This window comes from Ascidiella aspersa, chromosome 2 (genome assembly GCF_963924565.1).
Source record: "Ascidiella aspersa chromosome 2, kaAscAspe10.2, whole genome shotgun sequence".
Taxonomy (NCBI): Eukaryota; Metazoa; Chordata; class Ascidiacea; order Phlebobranchia; family Ascidiidae; genus Ascidiella; species Ascidiella aspersa.
Window position 1 is genome coordinate 31,953,589 of NC_139448.1, and position 27,680 is coordinate 31,981,268.

The following is a 27,680-nucleotide window of genomic DNA, read 5'->3' on the forward strand; positions in this document are numbered from 1 at the left end:
TTAACATTAAATTAATTATATCGAGGAAAAGGCTGTGATGTTATGATTCGTGTATTTGTTTTAATTAAGTAGATTTAGCGCTTTAACTTAATTTTTACGTTGATAGTAAACTGTGTGTGGGCTTTGAATTTATGTTTAGGGTAATTGATACATTTATTTTAAACTATGATAGATTTCTCCTTGTTAATTCCAATGTTTATACCGTACTAACTTTTTAAAAGTCTTAGCACTTGGGTAGTTAGACGAAGAAGAATTTCACAGCCCATACAATCATACAGGCCATACGGTTAGCATACGCCTCTGTCTTTTGGTACATGTTTTTATTATAATAACAAAAGGTGTTTGTTGAGGTTCACAACAGGTGGTTATTGTTACGTCGGCAACAAGTCTCGAATGTAATAACAATAACCTAATATACTGCACAGGCAGATTGAACTAACTAAACTAAACAGTTACTGGTATCTGCAGGAAAATCGTAGCTCATGGATTCTTCCATTTGCAGGGATATATAGTCTGTTTTAAACGACGTGCGCTGGCCTAATATAAATGCATGTGCTTTCAAACTGAAATTTGAAAGCAGCGCAAACCAGCAAGAGGCAAAATGAAGTTTGACGTGAAGAGGCGTCACAACAGCAGGGCTGTGGATCGCAAGTCGTTAAGGGTAAGTAATCGTTTAAACCAGTGCTTCTAAACCTTTTTGGGACTACCCACAATGAAATATGACCAAACGAATGAAAAAAAATAATGATAAACGAAACAGTGTATGTCCATGCGATTTACAAGCCTATTAATGCGAAACTTGAGCTTGCATATTAGATATTAGCAGATCAAGTCAAGGCTTGATTGGAGACAAGCTCACACGTAAAATAGCACTAAGAGTGTCCGACTGTTCGTTTTTAGGCTTTTCTGAGCCTTTTTTTCTAATTGTTACATAATATTGCTGCATATATGTTACGTAATGGTAATGCAATAATTTCCCGATCTAATAGAAAACTGTAACATTTAGAAATACTTCGCGACCCAGTGGTTGGGAAGCACTAGTTTAAACAATGGAAATCCTAATTAATTCTTACTACAAAGGCATTTCAATCAGTGCAAATCGCAATACCAAGCTTGGCATATCAACAAGCAGCATATTACAAAATAAAAGTTAAAATAGTTACAAAGGTAGAAGAGCTTTTGTCATTGTTGCAAACCCTCAAGATTTGTATTGCTATTTTAGAGTAATTTAGTATTGATTTTGTATGTGCAGAAATCGCTTGCACAGTTTATCAAAACCACGCCCGGATTTAACAAGAAATCGTACGGTGAAATTTTATTTAAAGATTTCGGAACGAGGACGACTTTCTCAGCGGTAAGTTTATTTAACATTTTGTTGTACAACTGGATAGTTTTAGTTTTCTAGTTCGACGACCTTAGAGCGATATGCTGCTAATTCTAATTGTCATTAGTTTGTAATCTTTTTTTTTCCTGATGCTAGTTGTAATTTGATTTCCGTTTTTGCCGAAACTGCTGCTTTTTTCAACGGGACTATTCATTTTTTTAGCCGGGAATGTTTCAGCCACGCAATTTTGTTAACGAAGTGATTTTTTGGCCAGATAACTCTTTTACGCTAGAAAAGAGTTACCTGCACGCACCCATGCGTTTATTTGTTCTTTAATATGGTTAGGGTTCCATTTGAGTTAGGGTTGAGGTTAGCGTTTGGGTTTGAGTGATGGCATTACTAGATTTAATTAAGTTTTGCATAATTGCAATGATTTATTGCGAAATTGATTTAAATTACTTTGTCAACCGGGTAAATAGCCTCAGAAAGTGCCTGTGAGCCATTTGCCCGTAACCCTTTTTTCACCCGCTAGTTTACATCGATTTCAACTACTTAGGTCTCAGGATGAATAGCCTCTTTCTTTTGATCAATTCCTGGTTTTGCGAACTCTGTTATTATAATTTCCTAAACACTGAAAATCTCTCATTTTAGTTTTTTTAATTAAAAACCCTATTCTAATTAAAAACAAATACTTCCAAGTCTGCTTGTGGGCGCTAAACGTTTCAACACACAAAAGCGTTTCTGGCGATAGGCCGCTTTGCAGTTCCGCAAACACAGTTCAATTTTTTCCCGCCGCAGTTTGTCACGTGCAACCCGTCCACCAATCCGGAGGACGTATGGCGGCTGCTGCTCGAGTTCTGGAACCTGAGCGTTCCCAATATCGTGGTCTCGATCGCTGGCAACTTCAACAAGTACGACACCGAGTGGAAGGGCATCATGGACAACACGTGGCTGATTACGGGCGGAACGGCGCCGTCTCAGGCCACCTCTTACGCCTGCACCATCGCCATAATGAGCATCGGTTCCGTGGCAGACAACGGCGCACTTTTTTCGATTTCGACCGATGTAAGTGGCAACGTTTTTGTATTGGTGCCCATCACAGTTGGATTAATTGTAATTTGTAATTGTAATTGATGTGACTATTTACAGCCGGGGTGTCCAACAAGAGGCACGCGTGCTAAATGTGGCACGTGACTTAATAAAAAATGGCACGCAAGCCCCCAAAAAATTCAGTCAATTGTGAAAAAAGCTAAATTTGTTATACAGCTAATTGTCATTGTTTATTCACAATACAAAACAATCCCAGCAATTACGATAACAAACAAATGAAACAATTACTTCTGAGATTATAGCATTATACTGTTTTATTTTTTTGTATTAAAGCGCTTTTAATATTGGAAAAAAATAGTTGCTAAACTTTGGCACGGGAAGAAGTTTTAAGATAAAAATTGGCACGCCGGCATGTTTGAGTTGGACACCCCTGGTTTACAGCTTTTAATATTATTGTAACTGTTATGTAATTGAGGCATTTTCATTCTGTGTAATTCTAATTGTAATTGTAATTTGCTAAAATTTTGGCTTAATACATTGACATTGAGAAAAGCAAGTTTCAATATCAAAAATTGTAATTGGTGTAATTTATTACAGTTTTTAATGTATGTAGTTGTAATGTAATTTAAACATTTAAAGGAGTAATTGTAATTGTAATTAAACGTAATTGATCCAACTGTGGTGCCCATGCATAAAGCTAAATTTAGATAGCTTTATGAATTTATTGGCTTAAAGCAGTGGTTCCCAACCTTTTTTGTCTTGCGGCACCCTACAGGAGTTATAAATAGTTCGCGGCACCTTTGCTCGTATTCTTGCTGAGTGGCTAACCGTAACCTTACAATAAACGAGATGGAAACAGCACATTAACTGTACACAAGGTTAAAATAGTTGGCGCTTTTACCAGTAGAGCAAAAATTGGAATCCTAAAGATATTGTAATATCTCTCGGCACCCTTGAGCGGTAAAAATGGCCCCAGACTTGTGCGGTACCCCGGTTGAGACCACTGGTTTGTGGGCACTAGTTAAATTGCCGTAAAAGCACTATAGTTTAATTGGCTTATTTAGGCACTGTTAACGTTAAACTGTGTTAAAATCGTGACAAGGTTTTTCGGATGTGTCTAATTCTAAATCTGGAAATCAGGTGGCACTTTTAGTTTTAACTGACAAATTGTATTAAAATCTGGAAAACTTTCGCACAACTGTGCTTCACCAGGTCAAAGTTAAATAGAATAGCCTTTCCGTTTGTCCTTTTTCATTTTTTATTTACTTTTATTTCTACTTTAACCGAATGAGGCACGTTTGTGCGAAAGTTGTCCAGAATTGAATACAATTTGCCGTTAAGTATAGTGCAAGTTATAGTTTCCAGACTTAGAATTAGACAAATACGCCCACCAAGAAATATTGGCTAATAGTCGGAAAACCATTGTTCAAAGGAGGCTTCTATCTCTTAGCCAGAATTAATACTATACCAGAGAAGATAAAAATTTTTACAGACAACGTCACAAAATTACGTTATAACGTGACATAATCCTGCGACAAAGCATTCTCGCGACATGAAAAGAGAATGTAGTTTTTTATTCTAATTTGGCGAAAAATAAAAAACATCTCTTTAAAAAAACTGGTACTGCTTTGATGTTACTCTGAGTCAAACGCTTTCTTATTTACACTAACTGCTGTATAATCTGCACCGCCTTCTTAGTTTTTCCCTGTCTCAAAAAAAGTGGGAATCTTGCCTCAAAAGGTTATTAAACTTAGCTTACTATCGTAGGGCGTTTTTCCAGCCGTGTACCGAGCGGATAAGGTCTGCGGGCAAGGAAAGAAACTGGACTTCGCACACACGCACTTTATCTTCGTGCAAGGAGACACTTGGCAGACCTTGGAGTTCAGGGAAAAGCTTGTGCAGTACATCGCAGCGATCCCCATCGAAATGGACGCAACCTTCACGGAATGTAAGATAAGCCCCTGAAAAAAAACAACGACTTTTAACAAGATAGCCGTTCAAAAACCTTAAAATGTTGTCCGTTAAGTCATCAATTTGCGAAAGTCCTTATGGCCACGCAACATACAGCAAGCAAATTGTTTTACGTTGTTTTAGCACAATTTTACTAAAAAATATTTAATGAAAACACTTAAGTTTTAACACAGATTATTTAACAAAGTGACTTAGGTCTAAGACAATTCATTTGTCTACAAAAATACTTAAGTCTAGTCAAGCAATTTCGGTCGAAATATGACGTCAAGTCAAGTCTGTTGAAAACAGTGACTTAAGAGCACTTTAATTAGTTGACTAAGTGCACTTAAGTCAAAGTCGTAAGGCAAGTCGTTGACTTAATTCATTGCAACATTGCTACACCTACAGTTTTTTCAGCTATCCTTTTCCTGTAACTGCCTGCAGAATCCCTGAAGGTAAACCATCTAACAAAAATACCAAACAAAAGTGCTATTCTTTCGCAGTCATTACAACTCCAGTGGTGGTGGCAATGGTTTCAGAAGAACCATCCGCCTTGGTGCACCTTTCAGGGGACATGGCCAAACAATATCCGGTGATTGTTTCCAAGTCTGCCCTCATGTTCAACAGGATGCTCACCGAACTGGCCGTGTGAGTTGGTGGATTTGCAGTCTTAGTTTAAGTGTCATAAAATATTTCACACATCTGGTGAAGCGTGTAAACATTACTAGCTCTTGAGGGACTAAACGCACTTTGTTATGTGAATTAAGTTTTAGAGATTTTACATTGAATTTAACGAAATCAATGTTGTACAAAAATTATCAAATTTCGCAAATACGGTTTGTCTTTAAACTGTGTCAAGTGTCAGTTTTCAACTGAACAAGATGTTGTGCATAAATAAACCTTAAGTTAGCTGTTTGTGGAACTTTACTTATTTGCAAAAGTTTCTTGCATGGAAAAAAATTAAAATATCTGTCAACCTACCCTGATTCATAAACATAACTAAGCAAGTAAAAATGCCCCCAGCTCCTATCATGATCACAAACGTTGGCACGTGTATGGTTGTTTCTCGACTCGCTCCTCTCTGAGCCTGCATAGCTCAGTTGCTAGAGCGACGGTCCCGGTATGACTGGAGGTCATGAGTTCGAACCTCACTGCAGACTACTTGTTTTTCTAGCCTACCAGCTGCTTGGATCATTGGTCGATAGATTCGATGAGTCTGCGATGACTTTTGGTGTACTAATATGCTTAGTATATATTAAGTAATATTTGCGCACAACACTTAGTTCAAAGTATATCGAGTTGGGTATAGTGCTAGTAAACTTATAGAACAAGCACAAAATAAACCGTTGCCGAACATGTATACGCATTACGTTTGATTTTTACCGAATGCGTCATATTTTATAATAAACAAGGATTACGTTTTTATTGGTAAAGGGCCAAGGAGCTTAATCAGGACAAAAGCCAGGCGATCCTAACGTCGGACGCCGAAGCGAAGATGCACGTCATCTGTAAGTGTCTTCCCGTAGAGGAAGTGGATGCACAGAGAGTAGAGAGCACCCTAAAGGAAAATCTCTTCATGCGAAACGACGTAAGTTGACTCTTTGTAGCGAACAGAATGTTTTAATGTTAAAATCACTGAAAGTCATTCCCATACTGGCCGATGATAAAAATAGTGCAGTGTCTGGTAAACAAACATAACATTTCATGCAAGTTATGCACGATCAAGTTGTGCCGTTCTTTGGTCGCAAAATTTGTGCACGCTTTAGTGCACATTGAGCAAAAAAAGCTCGCGTGTTTTCCAGGATTTTCTCGTGCAAATGGTTTGGTGATGCAGCAATATCTATAAACTGCAAGGCCGTGCCTGTATACATCTCAGTTTGTTTTTTGGTGCAAAACCCGATAATTGTATTAAAATAAGATAACTCTCTTAGCGGAGTGATAACAAAATACAATCCCATCGGAATGCATCAAAAATTTCAGAGATGACGTCATAAAGTAACGTTGTAACAGGACGTCTAAAACAAATATTCATAGGAAACCTCAAGTTATCGTACGATGTCGTGCACTAATATGCCTCCAAATCCATTAACGGAGATGGCGGGAAAACCTGTTAAAAAAGGAACATAGTTAGGTCTAAGCAAAATTGTTTTTCAACATTTTTTACCGGTACGGTGTAGCTGCAAAATCTATCTTAGCGGAACGCTGTTTCGACAGCAAATATTTTACCTTTCACCACTTGTATCTATTCAATTACGACAACCCGGTAGTTTTTTGAAAACTATATTGACATTTAAATCCTTATTACTAGCTCCAAGGTCGAAAAAACGAAGTGGGAAGGATTGAGTGATAAATGCCACGTTAAACACATTAAAACGCTGAAATCAATAGTTAAAAAACGCAAAAGTAATTGAATAATATCCAACAATCTTGGGCCAACACTAGCCGCAAACATTTGGTTGATATATAGGTTATATGTGTGTTTTAAGCAAATCACAATAGACTTGACCATTAGAAAATAATGTTTTTGTTGTTACACATACATAAATACAACATATTTCATGATATAACTCCAGATTTTTTTTGTGTTTTAGGTAATCCACTATCCGAGCCCCAACAATCCACGCTTGGACCTCGCGATCTTGCACGGCACTATCAAAAGTAAGTCGATTTTCCCACATTTCTGATTTCAAAGGCACTGGTACACTATGTTTATTGTTTGTGTGCATTTGTATGTGCGCGCGTGTGTAGTGGGCGCGCGTGTGTGTGCGTGTGTGTGTGTGTGTGTGTGTATGCGAATGTTGGTGGGTTTGCTTATTTGTGTAAAACGACAACGGAAATGGTATGACACCTGTTATTAATTGTAATGCCATTTACGTTACGTTATTATACACAATCGATTTATACGCATGGACCAGGTAAAGGTTACAAATTTTCGTATTAACGTTTGACAGATCAAAGTACATTTCTTTATCGATTTGTTGTCAGGTTAAAGCGCACAACTAATCTGGTTTCCCCAACTTAGTAATTTTTCCTACCCGGGCCAAGTAATTGTGCGAAGTAAAACAACTATTACTATACCTTTATGTTTGGCTTCAGTTATTTAATTGACGTTTGCACGTTATTGTAACGTTTTACTAAAAAATCAATCAATTACGGCTCTTTTTGCATTAAGCTATTAATTGTTGTAGTTTAAAGTCAAACATATTTAATTGGCGGAAATAACCCGTAGCAAATTAATTAACTGGCTCATAGATTGTGTTTACTACCTTTCTATACTCTCGCTGACAGACATTACATATTTTATTGTATACTCGTGGTTTAGCATTGCCACCGTTTAATATTACAAAACAAATAAAACAACATAAACCAGGGTTTCTCAACAAGGGGTGCGACAAATTTTCTGAATCATATACAGAAAATGTATTACTGTAATTTAATTCTTGTCTCAGTTAAACGTAAAACTAACTACCATTTTGGCTTTGTGTTACTGTGTTATAACTTATCAGTAACCGGTACTTGCATAAAAATAAAATTGCAATGGTTTTGTCATCTAAGCAATTCTAAAAGGGCGTGTGAGAATGGGTTGGTGATTTGAAAGGGGTGCAGCAAGAAAAAATGTTTAGAACCACTGACATAAACCATTGCCGTATTATAACAAATATTCGGAAATTTTGTTTTTATTAAGACTCAAAGTCGTCGTTCCGATCCCAGATACGACTCGCGCTTGCCTGGAATCGAATGGACGTCATTAAACGCCTTGTTCCATCCAGAGATGTTTTCGAGGTATAGTTGCTTGGAATCGTTTATGCTTATTGATATGCTGAGTGCCGACCTTCAATACTAAAGTGGCCCAAAAGTAACCTCAGTTGCACTGTCCGGGCGGATCCAGAGGGGGGATAGGGGGAATGAGACAATGGCCTCCAAACTGTATTTTTTTTACAATTTTAATTATACGTAAACGCAAAAAGTGTTTCCGAACGAATCTCAGTTGTGTTTTTAGTATGTCTTACCTCATTTTAGTCGGTTTGACCTAAAGACGTCGTGCGTCTCATCCCCCCCTCAAAAAGGAAAGGTTTTGCAACTTTACCAGATAAATTGCGATTTTTTTTCGCTTTGCGCGAATCGATAACGTCCTTGTAAAATAGCTTTTGTATTGATAGTAACACCTTTCAAACTTCAACATGACGTCACATTTTAATGTTAATGACATCACATTTTCACATTTGACCTAAATTTATAACGTTACGTTATGATGTAGCTTTGTGATTTAATCTAAAAAAAATCATGGCCCTCCTCAAACAAAAATATATCTGTACCTGGCGACACTATTGTATTTCGCGGCAAACAAAGGTTTAATGCGTCGATTGAAAACTTTTTTTTAGGTAGAAGTCCATTTTAATACGGTTCTATATTTCCTTTAACACGTTGTCTGTAAAATGTTTGGTGCTAGATCAAACGTGTGAACATGTTTTCATTTTGCGTTGTTTTCTTAAATGGAATTACTTTTATAGGCCCACGACATTGATCGAAAACATTATTTGAACCGCTTTATCGAACAAAAAACATTTTACGGGCATTCTTGTACGTCGCGTTTCAGAGATAGATGTTTCGTGTCAGGCAAAATGTAGTGTCGAAGACTAGTTTAGGACACAATTCCTTAAGTATAGATGCTAACGAAGGATTTGAATCAGTATAACCAGAACCAAGTGCTCGCATTAGGTACAGCTTGTCTCTAACCACGAGATTGCAAACCCTGCTTAAATTGCGTCCGATCCGCTCAGTCTCATTTTGCCGAATAATGGCACTATACCACTCAATACAAAGCAGTCAAAATACCTTACAACGAAATCACGCGGCACTGATGAAACGTAGTTGCAAAAGTCACGCAAAGTCTTATTCCTCCAGGAAAACCGAGTCAGTGAGTAGCAGATCCGAAATGGCAGTTCTCGCGGCCTTTAGCATCACTCAATAGTTCGGCAGAAAAGGGTTGTGATAATTTAATTTTTATATCACGTTATATAAACGATTTTTCTATATTTAATCAGAAAGAGGAGGAAGCGTACACGGTTTACCTCGTCATGGCTCTCATGCTGGATCGCTCAGAATTCTTGGAATACCTCAACGAGCTCGGCATTCGTCTCTGGCGCGCGCTGACTGTGAAGACACTTTGGATCATGTACTTTAAGGTGATATTTCCTGGTGTTTTAGTTGGTTAAACAACTGTGCAAATTCGCCGTCGTGGAGTGCTCTTTGTATACGCCAGTTTTGTAAGCCAGTGCTAGCTTTGAGGTGATATGTACCATTTATTATCTGTATTTTGTCGTTATTTAAAGGAAAATGCTTTGCTCAACGTTTCCCAACCGGGCGTTTTTTAAGGTTTCTTTAAGTTTCTATAGTAATGAGTTAATATTAAGTCATTTCGCGGAATTTAAACAACTGACCGATGCAGTTTTTTTAAAATAGCAAAAACGCCTGCTTTTGCAGTACACGCTTTTTTGCAAACGAAACAGCTATTTAGATTGATGTACCTTACGATCTTTCGATGCACCAGGGAACTTCTAGACTACTTTACTACCTTATTGTAAATTCACCATATCGATACCTTCGGAAAAGCTATTACCGATTTTAGTACAAAAAGGGCCAAGCTAGAGAAACGACTATGGAATGCGGTGAGGTTCGAACTCACTACCTCCGCAATATCAGGAACTTCACTGTACCAACTGAGCTACACAGAGGCTCAGAAGGTCAGGGAACGACCATAAGGTCCGATTACTGCTGTATCCTGTTCGTACATACACCTTTAATCTTTATGCAAGGGCAGTGGTTCTCAACCGGGGTGCCGAGACACCCTGGGGTGCCATTTCTAATGCCCAAAGATGCCGCCACGTATATGGAAATCTTTATGAATCTGATTTTTGCTCAACTTTTTGTGTAAGATTAGGGTGCAATGATTTCAATTAAAACTTCCTATACGTTGTGCAGGGTTGATGTGTGTTGATTGTGACGTTTTAGTGATTTACCTTCGGAAAAATCTTATAGGGCTGCCGCAATGTAGTTATTATTTCTGAGGGCTGCCGCAAGCCACAAAAGGTTGAGACCATTGTGTTAGGGGATCAACAGCCCATAACAAATATATTATAAGTATATTCCGTAATCGTTGGACAGTACTACTTGAGCAGGGCTGATCGCATAATATACCATTGCGTGCCATGGCCCAGTTGTGTTATATTTGTTCGCAGCCCTAAATACACAAATATATTTATCTGTCTAACAAAATACGCTTTTCTTGTCAAGCCTCTGTTCAAGGAGGGCTTCGAAACTCGGATTTCGCACACTTTGCACAGCATCGTATGCGGTTACAGCGACTCTAAAACACACCTTTTGCGCTGCGTCGGCAAAGCAATCAACAGCCTCACTCATCACGAGGTCAGCTGTCTGTACAACGAAGGAATCTACCAGTACTTCGACGCAGCAGGTGAGTGTTCCGCGCTGAACACCGCTGCTTTTGTCACTGTCATTCCTCATTCTTGAAGAAGGCGATTCGAAAAAGTTTTTGTTACATTGACCTCATATTTGCAATATATCTACATCAACCTCATAGTTGCAAAACATTTACATTGACTTGATAGTTGCAATATATAAGTACTGTTGAGATAAAAAAGAGAAAGTAACAAATGAAAAAATATGTTTTATATATTTGAAGATGCTTTTCGTTTGTTTTAAGCGCCCCCGGCAAACTTCCATTTGACCTTGGAATTCGTATTAAAGCTATCGTCTCACAGATCTTTATATAAGTTTACCCATATTAATAAACTTACCTTTAAGTATCTGAAGATGCGATTGACAAAAAACAGCATTTTATCCTCGTATAACAAACAACAAACTGTTTTCCAATGACAGAAATCACGGATCTTAACAAGAGGACCACCACTACAGTCCTCACGCAAATCGATGAAACGTCACTGGTCCCCCATCCTGAGAGGGACCTCTTCCTATGGGCCATGCTCATGGGAAAGACTGACTTGGCTCGGCTTTTTTGGAAAGGGGGATACTCCCTGATGGGTGAGTTGATTTTTTTATAATAAAAATATCTCGTTTAAAGAGGCGCAAGCCTGTTGTTTGTTGATATCTAACTTAAAATCCATAACAATAGAGGACAATATTAAGGCAGACAGTGTATACTTTTCGAAATTGATGTCAATTTTTTAAATATTGTCGATTGTATGTACACGTGTACGACCCTTTCTGGCGCAATAGGTTTAAATGTGTGTGTTTGCCAACAAGCAAATTTGAGGGCGACTTGTTGGCAGTCCTTGTAGGCCTTACTTTTTATTTTATTTCAATTCCGTGCTGTTTATTGTGGGTTAAAACGACAGGGTTCTTATTTACAAAAAAAACAGCATCTACAACAAATTGTTGAAATTGAAACCCCCATTGTTGCCATGTTTTTTAAACAATTGCTTAAAGCGGTAAACGCTCATTTAAGATTTCAAGACCAACCGTTATATACACAAACTTTTTCTCCGATGAAAACGACAATGTTAACCATAAAGAAATCGCCTGTGTTCGGCTACTGTCAAATCAGGCCACTGCCTAAATAAACCCAGCATCGGAAGATTTGGCTTCGATGCGATAATAGTAAATTTTATTTAGTTTGTATAGTGGCACTCAATGGCCCCAGTAACGTGTAATTTTTGTGTGCAAAGCTTCGTCGATAATCGCAAGCGCCGTGGCCAAGTCGCAAGGTGTGATGCTGGATAACACACTGGAAGGCAGTGATCTTGCAGAGAGCCTTTACGAAACTGCGCAGTAAGTAACGAAATTTATCTAAGTCCCGCCCAGAGCTCTTGGACTTCAGGCGGTTGAAAACCACCCGGTTTTAGGTTTAAATTTTACAAGTGTTAAGGGTTCGTTAAATACGTTGATTTGCTGATGTTTGGTTTATGAATAGGACTTTTGTAGCAGTGTGTTCATTTAAAATCAGGTGGCACTATGTAAAGACAAATTGTATTGAATTCTCGACAAGCTTTCGCAAAACCGTGCTTCATCAGACCCAAATACAATTTGTCTTTACTATAGTGCCACCTGATCCCTCTATATAGCATTAGACAAATACAGCCATTTACAAGAATTCATTTAAATATTTTTTTATAAAACACAAAAAACAGTTTGACTTTATTAGAACTTTTAACACCAAGGTTACCGATAACGGGAAACCTTAGTCCCAGCTATAATTAATGTATTTCTTTATTCGTGTTAGGCGCACAGTTGAAGAATGTTATCTTATCACTTTTTCAAATCAGCAGAACACTTCAGTTGTTCGCTATACCGGGGGTGTGCAACCTTTTAAACCGACTGACAAAATGTGTGTACGCGGATTGAATCGCTGGCCAAGCGCATTTGTCATCGATCTGATTCATCTGAACTGAAGTGCCGGCAGAATAAAGTCAATGTACATCAATAATTGGATGGGTGTTAGTTTCATTACAAGAACAACATTAGAAATACGATATCGATTTGCGTTTTTTACAAAAATTTTGGCCAAAAAACGCCTTTATATGGGTTGGGACTCACGACCCCTTTGGACTAAAACGATTTTGTCAAAATGTGCTACGACATAGCGATAACTTTGCATTCACGTAGTTGAAATTGCAAAAAATATAGTTTTGGAGGGGCCATTGCCCCGTGCCGCCCTTGTATTCGCCCCTGCTCGCGGGCCACATATTTTCGCTTTCGCGGGCCGCAGGTTGCACACCCCTGCGCTATACCAAAGTTCACTCTCATGTACACATACGCCATGCGGTTTAAAAGGCCGCGTATAGTAGTTTGTACACGCACGACTGCGCGCACACACGTTTTAGTTCTATTTCTGTTTACATATAACAGGATGTAGCGTGCATGCTGATTAAGCCTCCAAGCCTCGCAACCTATTGCCGTTTTATTCGATATAGAATACACATAACCCTTTGTGAGCAGCGCTTTACAGCAACCAGCAAAGCAAAGCGTCGTTTTAGTACGTCCGCTCATAGTCGAGCGCACATGAACGGATATCCTTGGCTTGATAGATGTTCTGGCCACTGCCGCGTGAGCGCCCAACACAGTGCCCGGGCCGTTTGACCCCTCAGTCGCTTTGTAACGCTCTTTAGCATCCATTCATCATTCCTGCTGATTGGTTTAGTTGCGCGATTCACATTATGCGTATCATGTCTTTTTTCGGAGACAACAGCGAACTTTGCAAGTGGATAAGTGATTAAAGCGCGTTTTGCAATTGGCAATGTAAAGTTTGAACCTTCAGGTTATTTTATCGATTGATTGCCACGATTGCACCAACGTGCTGAACTCAGCAATGAAATTTGTAGTGAACTGGCGAATCGCTTGATTTGAAGTTAGGTACTTTCGTTGCTATGTTTTGAATAACAAAACGTTTTGTTGACGGCGCCTTTAAAAAACTTATCAAAACGTGCGACGACGTGATTGATTTAAAATTTACAATTTTACATTAAAAATGGTATTACAGAATCGTGTTCGTTCAAAATGCAAAGTAGATACTGAAAGAGTTGAATGCCTAGGTTAAAAATATTGAAAGGGACGTAAACAAAACACTTTATGTGCGAGAGAGGATAATCGCAAAAAACGTAAAAACTTCACGTAGCCCTGTTCCCCCCAAACTGTATTTTTTGCCTATTATAACCATGTAAGTGCAAAAAAATTCAATCCTTTTAATGTGTTACCTAATTTTATTATAATCCGTTTAGTCCAAGGGCGCTACTCATCGTACTCTTTTAAAGTAAAGTCTTGTTACCGATATACAGGCGTTTTATCGGCAAGTTACCGATATACAGGCGTTTTATCGCTTAGTACAAATCAATATCATCTATGTAATGTAACTTAAGTATTGAAAGTAACATCTCCAATGTAAAACTTAAAATATCCGAACTGCCAGGTGTTCTGAAGGGTACCTATTTATCACTTAAACGTTTAGACGTAAATTTGTGACGTCACATTATGACATAACCTGGTGATGTCATCTCTGAAAAAATATATGGCCCCCTAAAGAGAAATCCTGGATCCGCACCTGGTCATTTAACCCAAGCACCAAAACGTTCCTCATTATTTCGTTTCGTTTTGTTTCCTCAGAGAGTGGGAAGACACCGCGATTGAATTTCTGACGACGTCGTTTAAAGCAAACCGCTCGACCACCTTATGCCAAGTTACCCAGAAGATCGAGGTTGGTTAATTGTTGTGTTGTGAAAATGATACACAGGTTTAACGGAAACAGTTTTTGCCCTTGCATGTACATTGTTGTTAATATGTTGCCACAAATGCGAACACGGTAGCGAAAGGATGAAGGAACAAATAAAATAGCCATTAATATTTTTAGGAAAACATCTAAAAAATGTCATTACTAATGCAAAAGTGTGACCATATAGGTATGTAAGATATTTAAAAAAATACTATGTACGTTTTTTCCAATAAACCCAATCACTTATTTTGGTAAACCTTCTTAGTCGTTGTTGCGAAATTGTTGCTTTATTATCACGAAATTAATGACACATTGCCCCCCAAAAAGCGCCAAAACTGCCACGTGTACCAGTTGCTTCCACACCAAACCGGGTTCTTGGGGCAAATATAAAAAACACTTACCCTTTCGTGGTTTAGACGCTCGGCGGTTGCTCAGTACTGCAGCTGGCGTACACTTGCAAGCAACGCGAGTTTATAGCGCACCCAGCCGTACAAACCGCCCTCGACTACATCTGGTACGGGATGACCAAGCAGGAACAACCTCTGTGGAAGGTAAGTTGACCTTCTGGTTCGACAGCCAAGCGTAAACACCGCGTTTTCAGGCTCGGGCATGTTTTAACGTTCTGTTTTGACTTTGTGATGTTAAAGTAATTGCGCAGTTTGCTGTTAACTACAGCAGTAGCAAGGTCAGTGTGTCCAATATGTGCTGCCCCGCCCTTAGGCGCCAGTTTAGTGTACCTCTGGTGTCTAACTCGGAGGTTCTTAACCGTTCATGGTTGGAGGCGCCTTTAATGACTCAATACCAATGGATGTCATTCATACCCAAGCCTTTTCAAATTGATACGAAAACGAGTGGAACATTCTAACACGATTAGGGGCGCACCAAATCTTCGTACATGTTCATTTTTCTAACTGAGTGAATCTCAACCTTTTATGGCTCACGGCACCCATCGTATATAATAAATAAATTTGCGGCACCCCTACTAGCATTTTCGTTGAGTATGTTACTGAAATGTACGCTATAAATGAAACTGGAACAACACAATAAACTTAATATTAGGGAAATGTCAGTGGATATAATGGTCTCTAATCGTACAAAAATAGTTTTATCAAGAAGCTTACCAATTGAGCAAAAATCAGATTCCTAAAAATTCCCAAATAGCCTACCTATCGGCAACCTTGAGCATTAGAAATGGCAGACCAGGGCGCCGCGGCACCCCAGTTTACCGTGACGTGATAGCAAGCCGTTTTTGCCGTTCGTGTAACTGTAGACTCTTCCGAATAGCGCTCAACAGCCATTTTGCTTGAGAGATGTAAATATTTTTGTGAATCAATTTATTTGTCTATATTTCGACAGCATAAACTGAAGGGTATATTTAAAATCTGAATCCAATGTTTTTCAACATTTATTGAGCCACGGAACACTTTGAGCATCTAAGTAATTGCGCGGAACATCGAACGAAAGTTTATAATAATTGCATTAAAATACACAACATAGCAACGATTTATCCAATTTTAGTTTCCTGGTGGAATATCTAGGCCTGTTTGAATGAGCACAGAATTGACATTCGAGCTGCATTGTACTTAGGCAACAACAGGCCCAAACAACTATAATCTTATTATTACAAAACCAACCTTGATTAACAACAATAAAAGAAGCAAATCACGTGGGTATTTGATAAAAATAAAGCTACATACGTCCATTGGGTTACACCAGTGATTTTCGACCGGTGTTCCATGGAACATTAGTCAAGCCATTAAATTTCTTACCTGATGGTCACGTACTATCTTATAGAATTTAGGGAAACACCAGTTGATACTGTCTGAAATCATTCCAAATCCTTATATAAACGTGTATTATTTTTGTTCGCTACCATACTTCGTTTCATATCACATTCTTTTTTCTACAGGTCCTCATCACACTGGTGTGCCCAATAGCAGTCCCCTGCCTTAATGTGATAGAGCGAAAGGATGTCTTCACCACCGCTATGTCGCACGTAAGGAAGCGGCAGTTTAACATGATGACTGCTCTTTAATATTTCCTCTTTATTTTTCCTCTTGAAATCACCAAACCTTGTATCCAGTCAATATGATTTAAAATTCAAAACACGAAATATACTCACTTAAATGTATTTTGTTCCAAAATTACCATAAAAAACTCGCAAAAGACTTGCTGTTCAAAGTGCGATTTGTTGTCCAAATTAGTGTTGTATGTACTTCAGTATGAACTCAACCTAATTTAGTGTGTTCGTAATAAAGGTTGCGTGAATAAAATTTAAAAGTATTAACATGTAACCAAATATTATAACTAAAATAGGACATAAATATAAAAACAACAATATGCTAAAAGTTTTTATAATTTTACCAGACTTACAGATCGTTATACACGGATGCCGAAACCGAAATTGAATTGGGAGAACAAGCACAAACAGGTTTGTGTGATCAAGGGTATTATTTAGTGTAGATTTTGTCAAACTGGTGATAGGAACAAAACTCGTATGCGTTTATTTATTTTATATTTTATTTTGATATAACCAGGGTAGCGGAGTCGGTTAGAAATAACCGGAGCCCGACTCCGCCTAAAAAATGGGCCCGATTCCGACTTCGGCTAAATGTATGATTTCATCGAGTCCCGTCTCCGGCTTCGACTTCTGCTCCACAGTCCGTATTTCACCCATTTACGTAACTAAAACATGGTGGTTATCAATGCAGTCAATTTTTGGGATTTTCTTGTTTTTAATTCTTTTTTAGTTCGCTAACTTCTTCGGGTGAAAGAGTTCGAGGAGAAAAAGCCAGTGTTGTTTCAAAGTATAGATAAAATGCCGGTGTGTTTTGCGGAGTACATACTCAGCGGCAGATCACTTCGAATTTACGAAACAAAAACACAACTAACCTGCGTTGAGGTTCGAACTCACGACCTCCGGCCAAACCGGGGCGGTCGCTTTCCGACTGAGCAACACAGTCTCAGTGGGAGCTGGTCGAGAAACGAACAAAGAAAAGAAATCGTGATATTTTACAGGGATCGGAGGGATGTTGAACGTGCTCGAAAAGTGGGGCGGCAACGAGGGCGTTGAGGTTGTTCACAACAAAGCTCAAACTCACCTGGTGTCGGCGATGAGGGACACCTACGACTACTTTAACTCGCCTAGAGTCAAGTTTCTCGTTCACGCGGTAAGGCACGTTGTAGACCAGGGGTTCTTAAACTTTTTTAAGGTGGACCCCTAAACTTTTATGGCGGATCGCCTGGACCAGGATTTCTAGAGATGACGTCACAAAAAAGTGTAGACTCCTGCTGTTTTCGGTTCTACAAATTTGAAACTGAAATGAATCTAAATACATAAAGGAATACGGCACCAGAGCGTTTTTTTTTCAGTTAAACTGTTTTCTCTTTTCATTTTTTAAATTATACATCAAGATTTCTATTTGGGTCTTATGGACCCTTAAAAATAGTCTACGTACCCCAAGAGATCCACGGACCCCTGTTTTAAACCAAAACTTTCATTTTGTTCCATTTTGTTTCTATCAAAATAGTTTGACAGTGACGTCATCTCTGAAAATTTTCATGCAAGGCATAAATAAAATCCTGAAATAAGCACGTTAATACTTCTCTGTAATTAACATAGGTTATAAGCAGCGTATATTTTTGTAGGGTTGAATGTATTTTTGCTACTTGAAAATTAATTTACCTCCAACCCGTTTTTTTTCTAATTATGGAAAATAAATAACAGCTCAACAGACAAATTTCTACCTTCGAAATTGCGTATTTTTGCTGACCATATTCTTTAAAGTAAGTTCTCTCACTTTTTTAGATGTTCCTGACAATAACCATCACCTTGTTGAGTTACTACTTGCTGACCGAGACTGTCAGGGGAAATAAAACTGACACGACCAGCTTTATTATATCCATAGTACTTTGCAGCTACTTTATCGGAATAGCCGTGGACGAAATGCGACAGGTATTTACTAATACGAAATAGCAATCAATGGCAAGTGTAACATGGTAATAATAATTCAATAAAACGACACATTTCTCTGTTTTATTGCTTTTATTCCATTTCTAACGCAACATATTTTTATTTTACTTTAAACCTTAAAAACAGGATCCATTGCTGTTTTTTTTCATTTTGAAACGATGGCTACAAATGCTGTCATGAGTGTTTGCTCTGGCCCAAACGTTATATGCAATTTGAGTGACCTCTGAGCTGTTTATGACGTCAGAATTAGGAGAAAATATTTCTAAAAAAAAAATGGCCGTCTATTATATGCGAAGCAATCTCATGTTTTAATGACTTAAGTCAGTGGTCGGCAAACTTTTTTGTCGCGGCGCAAAGTACTCTTTCCAGAGCTATTGAAGGCCCACTACGAAAAACCACAACGAAAACAGTGGCGGACTCAGGATACTTTATTTTAAGATGAAATATAACACGGCGCATCAATGGCCAGAACACTGCTAAAGCATAATGTAATTGTAAAACCAGAATACTATACAGTCCACATAAAACTCAATGTTATAGTAAATATAGTGAATGAAAGAAACAACTATATCATGAATGTACAACTATTCCTGAAGCATGCACACCGCTCAGGAATAAATATTAAACTTGTGTATGAAACTTTTAACTGTTTTGTAGAAATAAAAATTCAACCATTCTGTTGATTTATTGATTTTCAGCTGGGCAACATAGAAAGCGCAACGACTTGGGGGAAAATGAAAGCCTGGATCGCAAGCCCTTGGAATCAAATGGACCTTTGTCTGGTGACCTGCTATCTTGTCGGTGAGAGTTGAAATAAAAAATAAAACGTTTTACTAATAAAATTGGTAAATTCGTCCGATCATAAGCAAAAACTCAACTGAAAACAAATAAAAACGCAATAAACAGCAAGCGAATTGCTTTACGTGCAAAAATTGAGATAAATAGCCCAATTTTATTACAAATAACAAATGAAAACCCTTCTAACCAAGTTATTTGACACGTCGACGTAAATACAAGTCAAGTCTAGTCATTGTATTAGAGTGACTCAAGTACACTTAAGTCTAGTCATTTGCGTAAAAGAGTTATGTTTAAGTCAATTTTTGCCAGAAGACTTAAGTCAAGTCAATTGCAAAAAAATACTCATGTTTAAGTCAAGATTTGCCGAAGGACTGAAATCAATTTAAGTCATTTAAAAACAGTGACTCAAGTGCACTGAAGTCAAGTCGTTGACTCAAGTAATTACAACAACGCCTTTTTCAGGTCAAATCATCATGTGGTGCGGTGCGTACAACGACAACCTCTGGTATTGCGCCAAGGGTCTCCTTTGCATCTCGCTATTCGCAATGTACATCCGATGCTTTCAGGTCTACCTCGTCTTCAAATACTTCGGCCCGAAAGTTTACATGATGCGACGAATGGTAAGTTGAAATGTCTTGAACGTATTTCGGTTTGAACAGTGCTTCTTAAAGTGAGCAGCATACGCCCAACCCGTGGGGCCTTGCCAAATTTTGATGAGGCAAAGAGAATTAAGATATTCGATAAAAATGCACTTGTTCACAACAATGCGTCGTCTCCGAGTTACACATTTACACAATACAATACTTGGAATACATTTATATAAACTGCTGCTACCAAGCAAAAAATTAATAAAAAAACAGCTCCACTGGACTCGTATTTCTTCGGCGACATATTTTTATGAAAATAAAAAATACCATTAGATATTATATTTTAATATCATTATAATAATTAATAGTTGTAGTGAGTCCTGACAATTTTTTAAAACACCAGTGGTTTAAAAGTGATACAGAAATAGTGGTTTAAACGGTCTCTTCAACTATTTTCGTATATTAGCCTTAACAACAGACGACAGAGTGGTTTAACTAAGAAAATTACCTGGCCTTAGTAAATTTAACCACTGTTTTAAAAGCACTTCGCTTTAATCTGTATATATAATCATTTCACTTAACTAATTTTTATACTTGTATATAAAATTTGGTAATACTGTAGTGGTAATTGTTATGCTATTGACTTGACTTGGACTTTGGGCAGGCATAGTGATGTTATAGTGATGAAAATTTGTACTTTAAAAGAATTATACAGGTTCTTGCAGTTTGAGTTTTTGTTTTTACAAATAATAGTCCATTTATTGCGTTTTCAGTTAAAAGACCTGGTTATCTTCTTTTCAATCATGGGGTTGATTTTCTTGTGCTATGGAGTGATTCTGACTGCCATGGAAAGCGAGCCTGACAATATGTAAGTTTGGCTTGTTTAATATCGTCGCAAATGTACATGTATAAAGTCGAAAGGCAGCTTTAAGTAGTTCTAGGCGTTCTCGTCTTCACAGGACAGGGATTAATACAAAGACGGTTATAATCTTCTTTTGACTTTCGGGAACAGTACATTAATTGCTAATTCAGTACATTAATAGACAGTACATTAATTGGTGCAATTATATTGCCCTGAAGAAGATTACCCGAATAACCTAGGTGGTCGAAACGTCGGTACTTAAATAAAATTTTGCAGAACAATTTTACAATTGAATTGTTAATTCATTGGCACGGATTTTAAAGAGCTCTTTGCTTGAAAATCCTTCTCTTATTTTTTCTCTTATTTGTTTTCGTTTGAGTTCCATTTGGCGGTAGCAAATAATATAACAAAAATACTGTTTTTTGCCTTATATAGGCAAACTTGGGAACAGTAAAAAAAATGAAAAAAGGTTTCTGTAAAAAACGCCTTCTTCTTTGCAGAACGCAGCATATCAACGGTTCAACGCCCGACTCGTTCATTCTTAGTGCGTACAACCACATCATAAGAAGACCGTACTGGCAGCTGTACGGAAACAGCTTGAATAACGCTTCCGAAGCGCAAACATGTACGACAGAGTTCGGTTTTTGTCGAGTTGTGCACAAGCCATTTTGAATTAACTTAAGTTCAAGTCTTTTCGAATAAATAACAAGTCAAGTCCCAGTCCAAGTCTTAATTAGAGCAAGTCCACTTCAAATCAAGTACTTTTTATAAAAATAAAACGTTAAATTATTATTAAAACTGATGAACTCGTCCGATTATGAGCTATTGCTCAGGTAAAAAATAACATCAACGCATCATACGACAAGTACTGTAAATTGTACCAAAATTGAGATAATATCCATTATTATGAAAAACTGCCTAATGAAAACATTTTTTTAACCCAAGTTATTTTTAAGATATAAGTCAGTCATTTTCAAAAACAGTGACACTGGATTTTGCCCAGTAAAGCTATACATTTAGCCTACGGGTTTCATCTTTGGTATGTGAAAAAACTTGCCACCACGTCAATGGATCTTATAATATGTTTCACGTTGTGGCCGAAAATCTGTTTCCCTACGATTTAACTGGAACTTTTTCTACTGCAGCCTACTACGGCTTGGTGCGTGCATTGCTGACTTGCTTCTATATGTTATTCTCCAATATCCTCATGTTGAATCTCCTCATTGCCATGTTCAGGTAAAAGCTTTAATCAAACAGCTATTGTGTTAAATGTTTTAGTCTATGTAAAACAAAAAAATAAACCAAAGGTTTCCTATTTTTGAATTGTAAAGAGCGAACCATAACCTACGATTTAGACTTTTTAGTCTTGACTTTAAAAGTTCTGTTTACTTAACTTATTGAGGCGGCCCGACTTACGTGCGATAATTATTAAATTTGGCGCAATGGCTAATTGTGAACACCATTTCAAATAAAATACCATGCTATTGACATCAGTTCTATACCAACCACAACGTAAACAAAATACGATCTGAAATAACATTTAAATGATTTCAGGTTACTGAGGTTTTGGTTTTGCATTTCAAATTAGGGCAATGCTTTCCATTTAGCGCATCCGAAAAGTGTTAAAAAACACCAAACCGATTTGATAATAATCGCCAACAGCAATTTCTCTTTTATTTCATAGTTTTTAACGTCACACAACACTTCCTTCCACAAAATGAGTTGAGCCGCTAATAAGCCAACAATTATATACAGATCATGTATTGGCTTTAGATCCAGGAATCTTATAGCAGAAAATTAAAAAAAAATTAAAAGTCATAATGAACAGCCTTCTTTGCCAACGAATTCCTATCTCTCTTTTTACAGTTACACGTTCCAGGACATTCAGGATAGGGCCGGAATCTTCTGGAGCTTCCACAGATTCGACGTGGTCGAGGAATTCTGCGACCGCCCCTGGCTTCCTTCGCCCTTCGTGGTTTTCGAGGACATCGCGCGTTTCGTGAACATCTGCCGCGACGGGCCCGTCACATACAGCGCTTTCTGTAAGCGCGTTGTTTGTATATTTGCTTTCTAAATTGAAGAGTCGAAATCAGTGGCGAAAGCATTAGCCGGGCGGTTTGACCTTTCATAATTTCATAATTTCGTCTGTCGGTGGTCATTTAACGTGAGCCGCAAGAATTGGAAAGAAGTTTATTTTATAGATTTTAAGGCAAGTTTTGCGAGTAACTACCGCTCTGTACTAGACTTAAAGCAATACAAGTAGGCTGGCTGTGACGCGACAATAACCGATTGTAACGAGTTGAATAAATATGCCGTACCGGTTCTCTTTACCAGGCGATGACCGTTTTTCACCGGGCCATCTCCTTGAATGGATTTAAACTAAGATTTAAGTTGGGTATGTGTGCACTAACGTCCAACGATACATCAGGTTTCCCAAGATTACCTGCTTTAGACGTTACGTTGTGACGTAACTTTGCGACGTTATCTCTAACAATTATATTACGCGTTTACGAAAAAAAATTCACCGCTCCGTTAGGAAAACAATTCTATTTTCACTGCCGAGTATAGACAAGCTGCTTGCAAAGCTCGTAGAAATGTGTTAATCCTCTTCGGGATAGAAAGGCAGTTGCAGCCAATATGTGGATCACAACCGGCCAGAACAACTGGTCTTGATGCATTACGAAACTCAAATGTGTACCATATACCAAAACCAACGTTTGTGGCCCAAAATGCTCGAATCGAACTTGGTAATTAGGTTTAAAATTAAAAACACATTTCCTGCTAAACTTTAAAGTTTTAGCAGGAATGCTGAAGTATGACTTATCTTTGAATTTTTGTTCGTTTCCTTAAATTGTTCGTCTGAATCTATATCGTTACAGTAGAGAGCGAGTTATTTACCGATGTAGGTTAATAACGGGAACTAGCCGGTAACACGATATATGGAGATAGCATTGCAACTCTTTAACACTGTTAGCCAGTTTAACTTGTTTATATTATAAATTGCATTTACAAATTTTACAACAAACACTTTCCACTTTTTCAACGTTGACGCTTCTCATAATAATTGTTAATCTTTGAAAATGCCTTTTGCTGAAATACCGTTTATCGTTGGAAACGCAAAAAATACTTTGTTTTCTTTTTTAAATAATTTTCGACATGGTTAAATAGTTTCGACATGGGTCATATTACCGTTACCCTTTTAATTTCTGCTTTAACAACTTTTGATTGACAAACAGTACACTTTATAATTTAATATACTCATGTCCAGTGTTTCTTAAACTTTTTTCCATTTTGATCACCCCAATCCAAAAACGATACCGTAATATCCCAACTATCAATTCCAATGTTTTGTCGTTTTTGTGCATTGTACAACATCTGCTTTAGCCGTGTTGGGATTAATAAACCTTCCTTCATATCAACAATGAAAAAAATCTCTGAAAGCAACAAACTATAATCATCTCATCTGATTTATTTTTAATAAACGACAACGTTTAACAGAAAATTTGGTACCAAAGGAAGGAAATTAAGAAAAAATCACTCGCCCCTATGTCACCCCGATTTTTTGCAAATATTTTGTTACCCTGGGGTGAACCAATCACCAGTTTAAGAAATACCTTTCTGGTCTATACCAATGTCAGCCGTTTAAAAACGTGTTTTGTACTGTCACTCTTGGTTGGAGCGCAGTAAAGAAACGTTTTTTTTTTTATTTGACACTGTTGACATTCCTCAAGACTGTTTTTCCTTTTGTAATAGTTTGTCATTAAATGCAATCTTATTTCGTCAGGCAAGCCGGTTAGCAAAGAGCAAGAGACTGAACTCTTCTCGTTCGAGCAAGATGTGCTGGAAGTGATGACGGAAGAAGCCGATGAAAAGGAAAAGGACAAGAACCTTCTTCGCGCCGTCAGCGAGATGTAAGCCATTCAAGTCTTTTTGTTAGATTTTAAGCACTTGAGGACGTTTTAATACATGCGACTGGCGACATTTTTCTGAGTTTTAGGCGACCTACGACATTTTTCCAATTTTTAACTTAATTCGCATTTTCGTGCAGTGTTGGCCTAGTAACATTTAATATATTTTAAACGACTTTTGCTACTTTTTAACGACTTGCGACAATTTGTTGTATACTAAGCGCTTCGCGACGTTAAAATCAATTTTTAAGCGACTATAGCGACGTTTTTTTTGGATTTTAAGCAAGTCGCGACAATTTTCTAAATTTTAGGCTATATTAAGCGACCTAAAATGATTCTTGCTTCGTTTTTATTGTTTTGCGAATCTTATAATGAAGCACCACTATTGTTGGTGCCAGGAGAGCAAATAAATTTTTGACCACATTGGTATAAACGGACAAACGCCGAAAATATATTCTATAGAACTTCCTTAAAAATACGCGATTTGAAATTTTAATTAAATAGTTCAAGTTTGTCAAATGGGCGTATTTGTAGGCCACTATCCTCAGATGCGGGGTGCTGTTTCCAGCTGAATCAACGAACAGAGACTTGTATTACACACGAAAGCGCAAAACGTGATCAAGTCTATCTAAGATTCTAAGTAAACAAATCCTACACGACTAGTATTATATCGCCGCGTAAGCACTTGAGACTCTCGTATTCTTGAAGTAGCGTAGCGCAACCGCATGAAAGAATATTAAACTTTCACGCTGATAGAAGTAAAGACTTGACGAAAAACAAAACTGCTGTAACACCATTGCTATAACTAAAGTCGCCAATTCGCACATTGTTATTTATTAACCAACAAGCCCATGAATTATCTTGTAAATACCGGTTGTACTGGTTATAAATACTGGTCGTACAAGCTGTGGCGCAACTGTATGCTCCAAAATAGCTTGACCTTTATAAGCAAATAACAGTGTAATATGTGGATTTGGTTAGGACCAAAAAACGTATTACCAGAAATTATCACATGAAGGGGGTAATGTCACATTGCTAAGCAAGCCCATTGTATAGACCAGGGCTCTTCAACCTTTTTTGGTTTGGTGAACTCATGCACCCTATTTACTTAAAAGGTAAACTGAGGTAAAAAGCGATATAAAAAATAATTATGCATATCAATATCATCATGTCAAACCGAGCGAAGCTGGCGAAGTTTTACATACTGTCGGTAAGAGTTCGACTATGGCTGGAGGCTGCTTGCGAGTAGCCTATTATTACATGTCTTAAAAAAACAGCATTCAAACAAACTTACTGTTTTGTCATTAAAAATCTCAAATATTAATGGTTCATTAAAAGTTTGCGATGCACCCTTGTATACCTTTTCGTTCTGGTGCACCCCAAGCATATTTTGCACATCGATTTGAGTGCACATCGATTGAAGAGCACTGGTATAGACAAAAACACCGGTTGTACCGGTATTACAAGGCTCGTTTCTATAAACTCTCGCCGTTTACCCTCAGGCAAAAGGAAATCCAGGTCAAACTAGAACACGTGCACAACTTGGAGATGAGTCGGCTGGCACTGACCCGGATGAAGCCGGGTTCGAAATTCGGCGCCGCCGTCAACGCAGCCAAGGAGTAAAACAAAAACAGCAGGCTACCGACGTCCTGGGGTCAAAGGTCAAACTGCGATAACTGTCACTCTGCAGAAGCGACGGATAAACTGCGCCTCGTCGACATGTTTGGTGTGACTCTTCTAATAGTGATATCCCAACTTGATAATAGAATATTCGCATGTGCTTCATATTTTGGGTTTTTTCGGACTAATCAATATATTTTATTGTGACAAAACTCAGCATCTGTTTTTCACAGCCCTTTTAACCTTCACTACCGATTATCGAGAATTTTCATGTCAGTATCAGTGTTGATTCGCTGGTGTTTGTAGGTTACAAAACGTGACTTTTTTATTTAACAAGTTAGTCAACCCCGTCCCTCAAAGACGCGATATTTGCCCAGGAGCGGTGCCTTACAGTTATGGTGTTTTTGTATCTGCTTTGCTAAGGTATTTCTACAATGTCCGATCGAATTGCCTTAGAGCAGGGCCTAAAATATTGTTGTAACAAGCGCCAGGCAGGAATGCTAGGTACGACATGTTCAGCGACATTAGCCTGGTGCATGACCCATCAGCAAACCCCAAAACGCCCCTATAGTATTGTATTTGTTTTCTAAGTTCGATTTATATCGGCGCTAGGTAAGATGTTTGCTTTATGGCAGGCCGGTTGTTACAGTAATTGTCGCTTTTAAGTTCCTTGCACTATTTCGTTGTTTTTGTTTTTTTTACAGGCGCCACTCTGAACTTTAATGCTAAGTACGAGACTATTTGCTATTAAAGTTTAGAAAAAATATGCATTTTACCTTTCACGCGGTATAGTTCCATACTCGTCTGGTGTAATATTTTTTCGGCAAGAAAAAAATGTTGTTTTGGGTATAAATTGTATTTCGTTATCTCGTTGTTCTAATTTCTTGTGTGTTTTACGTCGTCATGCAGTGTTTTCTGTAAAACCGGTGGACCATTGCCTTCTGAGGTGCCTCACTTCGTAATGATTGTGTTTCTATGGAGAATACTACTCACTTTTTGAGCGTGCAATGATTATTCCGAATATTATGGACCTCTCTTGCCGATTTTAAAACACGCTTTGTGTATGGTTTGGCCGTCCAGGTACCAACCCTTAATCTAATCTAATGGAGTTAATGATTGGGAATCGAGTTGGATGTTCGATGGAATCGCTATATTTTACTTTGTTTTTATTTTACGGAGTGTTTCTACTTTTGTAATTTAATTTAAATTGCTGCGAAGACTTTTGTATTGTGTTCCAAATGATAATCGTTGTTAATACATTTTAACTTACAAAGAAATACATGTACGTGTCAATAGCTTACTAAATGGGTTTTAGGTTGGTAGGCTTCTTCAAGTAAATAAAAGCAATGATTACATCGATGGTAA

General features: G+C 37.9%; 1 protein-coding gene across 1 annotated transcript; it reads left to right on the forward strand.

Annotated features, from left to right (window-relative positions):
• Positions 1–601: 601 nt before the first annotated feature.
• LOC146164938 (transient receptor potential cation channel subfamily M member-like 2) lies at positions 602–27,579 on the forward strand. The gene is made up of 26 exons (XM_083380885.1): positions 602–661; positions 1,253–1,354; positions 2,123–2,389; positions 4,142–4,322; positions 4,828–4,972; positions 5,759–5,912; positions 6,916–6,982; positions 8,010–8,107; positions 9,370–9,510; positions 10,619–10,799; positions 11,225–11,386; positions 12,031–12,133; positions 14,462–14,552; positions 14,984–15,118; positions 16,477–16,593; positions 16,935–16,998; positions 17,586–17,737; positions 18,376–18,522; positions 19,239–19,341; positions 19,801–19,958; positions 20,699–20,793; positions 21,288–21,412; positions 21,933–22,023; positions 22,654–22,829; positions 24,572–24,698; positions 26,198–27,579. The coding sequence occupies exons 1-26, from the start codon at positions 602–604 to the stop codon at positions 26,316–26,318; spliced, it is 3,363 nt and encodes a 1,120-aa protein (XP_083237011.1). The 3' UTR covers positions 26,319–27,579.
• Positions 27,580–27,680: the final 101 nt, after the last annotated feature.